The 6673-nt window shown below is 53.9% G+C and overlaps 1 protein-coding gene across 1 annotated transcript; it reads right to left on the bottom strand.

The window, feature by feature from the left end:
- Positions 1-1437: 1437 nt before the first annotated feature.
- On the bottom strand, positions 1438-3840 carry TMEM191C (transmembrane protein 191C; the record flags this gene model as incomplete). Its single annotated transcript, XM_081037563.1, has 10 exons — positions 1438-1642; positions 1733-1773; positions 1986-2058; positions 2137-2201; positions 2345-2404; positions 2505-2561; positions 2725-2802; positions 2947-2997; positions 3233-3356; positions 3686-3840. 10 exons carry the CDS (start codon positions 3838-3840, stop codon positions 1438-1440), a joined length of 909 nt encoding a protein of 302 aa, XP_080893689.1.
- Positions 3841-6673: the final 2833 nt, after the last annotated feature.

Here is a 6673-nt window from a genome sequence, read left to right as displayed (position 1 = left end):
TTTCTAAGGGAGTGGGGAACTAGTGGAGGGCATGTGGGCAACAGGGATATGAGCTAGACTTCCCAAAGATGGCGTTTAGGAATTTGACTTTGTAATTATAAATTATAAAAATTAAATTAGAGAATGCAATGCCTAAAAATTGAAAGCAAAAAAATCACACCCGTTAGAATGGCTATTATCAAAACAACAGAAAAAGTGTTGGCAAGGATGTGGAGCAATTGGAATCCTTGTGGAAATGTAAAATAGTGCAGCTGCTGTGGAACACGGTACAGCAGTTCCTAAAACAATTTAACACAGAATTACCAATGATCAGCAAGTCCACTTCTGGGTATATACCCAAAAGAAGTGGGTGGGGGAAGGGAACTCAAACCGATATCTGTACACCTATGTTCACAGAAGCCAAAAGATCAAACAACCCATGTCCATCAGTGGCTGAGTCGACCAAATGTTTACCAACGAAATGTTATAATGAATGGATAAACAAAAATATTTACACCACTTAAAGTATTTAGAGTATGAGAATATCTTTATAACTTCCAGGCAAGATTGGATATTTTTTAGGACACATTGCACAATTCTTAAATTTGATAAAATTTGATACACAGGATTCCATAAACACATTTAACCCAAAAAGACTAAAGAATACAAATCAATAAAACGATTGTTTAAAGGCTCATAGCAAAAACCCATGTAGTATGTGTGCACAAGGTGATACATTGAACAATTTCACTACCAAATAAAAAAAACACGTGAATAATAAACTTACAGCAGTATTTGTATCAGACAAATACTAAGCAGAACACTTCACATAAAAAGACAACTGATTCCCTACGAAGACGGCAGTCGCGAGCACGGACCACAAGCACCGACAGAGAAGCGGACCACAGTGAGGACCGCCCGCGGCCCCGCCTCGGGGAGAACCCTCCCGGAGAGAACCAACGAAAGGACGCTGCGGAGAACTGAGCACGCAGCCGGGCCAAAGGACACACACGTCCTCAGACCTGACCCGCCGCCACCGCCGCAGGCTGACCGGCAGGAAACAAAGGCAAGTTTAGTAATAAGAAACTGACCAACTTCTGAGTTGGCTCCTGGGAAGCAGCAGGGGCTATAGGAAAGGGGACTCCCCGCAGGGCCACCGGGAGCCCCCTGGTGCGAGCTGCCCAGGCGGGGGCGCCGGGCGAGGGCGCGCTCACCTCAAGCCCAAAGCCCTGGCCGGGGTCGCCGGCTCCGCTGCGGGGCTCCCGGGGCAGCCGCTCCAGATGAAAGATCCGCCTGGAAGGCCCCGTGCCCGCTAAGACCGCGTTGCCAGGGCGGGTCGCTGAGCCCCGAGGGACACACATCCCATCCCTCGGGCGTCCCCCCCTGCAGGCTCCCCCAGGCGACCAAAAACCACACGGGAGACAGAGGTGCAGGCGGCCGCGGCCGACGTGATGAGTCCTAGGCTGGCAGCAGCCCGCGCGCGCGCAGCTCGAGCAGCGGGGACAGCGTGTAGCGCAGGCGGCGGAAGGCGGCGTCGGTGCTGAGGCGCGGGAGCCCGCGGCGGAAGGCGTCGGGATTGACCAGCACCAGGTAGAGCAGCGGCAGCGCCAGGAAGCCGAGTGGGAGCAGCAGCAGCGTCTGCAGGGCACTCAACGCCCAAAACCTGCGGAGCGATGGAGGCACAGACAGAAGAGCCGAGGTCCGCGGGGCACGTGCAGGGGGCAGACCGGGCCCGGCGCCGCCCCTGGCTCACCTGAGGCCCGCCGCGCCCGCGCAGCTGAACAGCCTCTTCTCCTGCAGGAGAGCAGCGGCATCCAGCTCCGCGGAAGGAGCGGGACGCGGTCCCTCAAGGAGGGGCGGGAGTCTCAGGGACCAGTCCCCGAGGACTTGGGGTCCCCGTGGGGAGCGGGTCCTCGTGGGAAGGCGGGACCCCGTGGGCGTGTGGTATCCCCGTGGGCACGTATCCCGACTCCCATGCAGCCCACCCCCGCGGCGTGCGCGCTCACACTGTCGGCCTTGGCCACCTCCTCCATGAGGGAGCCCGCGCAGTCCTGCACCTGGCGAGGCTGGGAGTTGCAGCTGCGGGGACAAGCGCGGAGATGGGCGATCTGGCCCCAGCCACAGTCGCCCGCCATACCCAACAGTTAAATCCTTTACAGTTCTGGGCCGCCCCGCGAAGCGTCCAGCGCAGCCGCCGCCTCCATCACCTTCCCCTGCAGCTCCTGGAAGGGGTGGGAGTGAGGTCTCAAGCCTGGGGTAGGGCGGGGGGGGGGGCGGGGGAGGGCTGTCGCTTCTCTGGGGGAGGAGGGGCCAGGCCGCAGCGGAGTCCGAGGTGAGCGGCTCTCAGGACGAAGGGTCGTGGCACCTGCAAAACTCCGCTCTGCTCCTGGAAGCTGGCCCAGGCTTCCTCCGTCCGCTGTGCGCCCTGGGGTGCGGGGAGCCTCGCTTAAACTCAGGGAGACACACCCCTCTCCACCCTCCAGCACCGGCCGAGCCTCCCGCTCAGACCCCCGCCTCGCACGCACCTGCCGCAGGCCCTCTGCCTGCATGGCGTGCTTGGCCTCCAGCAACTCCAGTTGTTTCTTCCAGAGGATGCACAGACGGTCAGAAGTCCGGCAAGCCCTAGGTCCTGCCGCGCCTCGGCGGGCCCCCAGGCCCCCACCCCACCGCTCCCAGGGTGCCACGACCCCGCCGACGCCCGGCTCTCCCCGCCTTCCCGAGGTCGCCAGGGCCCCGCCCGAGCACCTGCAACGCCACCAGTTGGGTTCCGAGTTGCTGCTCCGCCCGCTGCTGACTCAGTTGTTCCCCTCCGTAGTAGAAGAGCTGGGGGTGGAACTTTGTGAGGGAGGGGTTCGCGGGGCTTCTAGGGGCGGGGAAATATCTTGGGTGGAAGGGAGGGGCGGAACCGGGGGCGGGGACGAGAGCGGGACTTCTTAGGGGAAGAAACAGGGCATCTGACGAATGTACCTGACTTGACAACTCTTCCCACTGCTCCTGCAGCTGTCGGTTTTGTCGCTCCTGCCAACAGGATCCAGGAGACGGTCTGGGCCCCTCCGAGGTACTGTCCTCGCCCCCGCCCCGTCAAAGGCCCTGCACCCCGCGCAGACTCCGCCCCAATAAGGCCCGCGCTCTCCACAGGCAAAGGCGCCGCCCCGTGGGAACCGCCCCATTTAGGGCCGTGCTCTCCCGAAAGGCACGGTCCCATCCAGGGCACCGCCCCTGCAGTCACCGCCCCCCAGGGCCGCGCCTTCACCACGTCCTGCTTGCGCTGCTCCGCCAGCTCCAGCAGTCCGCGCGCCCGCTCTGCGCGCTCCCGCGTCGCCTCGCGCGCTTCCCCTCGCGGGGCCCGAGCCGCCTGGCTTCGCCTCCGCTGCAGGCTGCAGAGGGGAGACGGAGGCGGTGCCACGGCGGGAGGCGGCGGACGCTCAGGCTCCTTCGGCCCGGGGGCGGGGGGGGGGGGAACCCGCCGTGGGTGGGGCAGAGGAAGCCCACGTCGGGTCTCCGCGCACCAGTCGCCAGCCTCCCCTTCGTAGGCCACCTGAGTAGATCGCCCCGGTCCCGATGGCTTAGAGCAGAGGTGCGGACCCGGGAGGGGAAAAGTAACCGACGGGTCGGCCCGACGCACTACGAAGCCCGGGGCGCGGCCACCCTCAGTACCGGCCGTCGCACACCTGCCCCGCGGGCTGGAGATTCGCTCCCCGCGCACCTGCGCTCGCGCTCGCGCAGTTCCTGCAGGCGCCCGGTGAGGCTCTCGCTCTCGGCCTCCAGCCCGCGCACCAGCTCCTCCAGCTCCTGCTTCCGAAGGCGCCCGTCGCGGTTGTCCTTCTGCAGCTGCAGTAGCAGCTCCTGCGTCTCTGCCATGGCTCCCCGGGCTCTGCCCAGCCGCGGCTGCCTGCCTGGGTGACTAGCCGGCCGCGGCCCTCGTCACAATGGGCTGCAGTGGGCCCCCGGGCGCAGGCCTCCAGCCAGACCAATCGGACTTAGGCGGGATCACACCTTTATTGTCATTAGCTCATTCATTCATTCATTTAAATATTATTTATTGCCCATCATTTTAAAAAGTTATGAAAGAGCTACGGTCGGATCTATAAAATACTAATACCTAAATGCAGAAAAATTGAGGCAAGATTGGTTGCCCCACGTTAGATGGCACTGGCAAACTGATCAATCTCTCTTGTGGAAAAGACTTGGAAATGCATATAACCAGGATCCATAAACATGTTCATAACTTTTTACCCAGTTGTCGCACTCCTGGAAATTTATACCGGGATGAAAAAAATGTTTTAAACCACTATGCATTAAATGGTTCATGGAAGTGCTTACAGTAATCACAAAAAGGGAACAATTGTAATTAAAATGATTTATTTGAATATTATGTGTCATACATAAAGATATGATGATGTCAGTGAAAAAAGTAGAATATGATTTAGCATTTATGCTAAAATAACTAAGATTATAAGGTATATGACCCCAATAAATTTAATAAAAAGAAAAAAAAGGTATATGGGCAAGGTCTTTAAATGAAACAGGAGCAAGACAAGCTATTTCATTCTTTGATGATACAGTGGGTAAAGCTTGTCCTTTTAAAATCTGCATTTAGCCAATTTCAATTATGAGCTTGGATGCAAAAATCCTAAATAAGTTATTAGCTAACCAAATCCAAAGGGGTGCATAAAAAAGGTACGCGGAAACCAAGCAGAATTTATTCCAGGGATTGGTCAAGATCAGACAATCCATGTCATTCACCACATGGACAGAGGAGGAAAAACACCATCATTTCAGCAGTCCCTTCCAACAGATGCAGAAAACAGGACTTTCCAAAGAGGGATAAAAAGGGACTCTTTAACCTGATGAAGACTACTTAGTAAAAATGTGGGAGTAAACAATATCGTAAGGAGGAAGCGTTAGCTGCATTCCCTTATAAGATTTTGTGCTGGAGGGCCTGCAACCAAGCAAGAAAAATAGGAAAGTATGAAGAGTATGCAGATACCATAGCCCTTTAGTTTACTCCTTTCCTAGGGTTTTGTTCTTCTGGGGTAGCCCCAGGAATAAAGCAGGATTGGTCTAAACCAACTGTGGTTGTCTTGCTTTCCTGTTGTAGGATTCTGCCTGTGAAACTCAAGAGGAAGTCAACTGAGAATTTCTGCGAGGTTTGCCTCACCATAAAAAGAGACACAGGGAGGGATATTCTCTTTGTTGCATACTGATGTTGTCTGCATCTGACGCCTGGAACTGCTGCAGCCACCTTGTAACCATGAGGGACCTAAAAAAGCAAGTCAATCTGCTCTATTTTGTGTGGGGGGAAACTTCCCATAGATTTTTTTCCCTTATCTCTCATGGGCCAACTTGTTCCTGAAGCAGCCACCAGCAAATGGGAATGGAACCAAGATGAAGGTATGGGGCAAAGTGCATGTTGGAGAGGTATCACCATTGACAAGTGGGGCTGGGAAAACTAGCTCATGATAAAAAGAAAAATAAAAGTACATCTCTACTTCCCATTCCGTATAAAAAGTAACCCTGGAAGGATCAGAGACTTAAATGAGAAGGTACTGGATTTGAGACTTTGGTTTGGAGAAAGATTTCTTAAGCAAGACACAGCAAGCACAATCTGTGAAGAGAAAGTTGATGGATTTGATTATATCAAATTTAGGGATTTCGTTTATCAAAGACACCTGGGGGCGGCTGGATGGCTCAGTTGGTTAGAGTGCGAGCTCTGAACCATAGGGTTGCTGGTTCGATTCCCACATGGGCCAATGAACTGCGCCCTCCGCAACTAGATTGAAGGCAATGAGCTGCCGCTGAGCTTCTGGAGGGGCACCCAGATGGCTCAGTTGGTTAGAGCGGGAGCTCTCAACAAGGTTGCCAGTTCGATTCCCACATGGGATGGTTGGCGACTGGACTTGGAGCTGAGCTGCGCCCTCCACAACTAATTGAAGGACAACGACTTGGCGCTGATGGGCCCTGGAGAAACACACTGTTCCCCATTATTCATAAAAAATAAATAAATAAATAAATAAGTAAGTAAATAAATAAATAAATAAATGACACCTGGTGATGGCAATGCTCTCTACCCTGATTGGAGGCTGAGTGCCTGATTGTAGACATTGGTCAAAACTCATCAGACTGGACACTTAAGATTTGTGCATTTTACCAGAGTAATTACGTAATTATGTCTCACTTAAAAACAATCTACTTAGAACAAAAAGGTACCATTGGCAAGTTATCAATGGGTGACAGAATGGGAAAAGATCTTTGCAATCTTTGTAATCTAATGATCAATAACTAGAACATATGGGACATTCTGCGGCCACCACAAGAAAGACTAAATATTAAAGAGCAAAGGGTCTGATGGGGCAATGCCCAAAGGGAGACCTTTAACGCCCAACAAGAGCAGGCAGAGACACTGCACTTCCCCCCACCAGAGCAGCTAACATGGAGATGTTGGTGAACATCAAACATTAGCAATGATGTGAGAGAACAGCACCATCTGTGGGCCATTTGGGGGAATGATTGAGTACGAAGAGTCACATTGTATGGTGGACCCCATGACCCATAATTCTACTGTGTGTATCCACCCCAGAAATTTCTTCCATGTTTGCAAAGCACTGGGAACAACCTGAGTGCTCCACCAATATCAGAGTGAAATGTGATATGTGAACACAATTTCTAAAGGAATCTGGTAAAACACTTAAAA

Source organism: Rhinolophus hipposideros, assembly GCF_964194185.1.
Source record: "Rhinolophus hipposideros genome assembly, chromosome: 24".
Classification (NCBI taxonomy): Eukaryota; Metazoa; Chordata; class Mammalia; order Chiroptera; family Rhinolophidae; genus Rhinolophus; species Rhinolophus hipposideros.
This window is presented reverse-complemented; position numbering and strand designations above follow the sequence as displayed.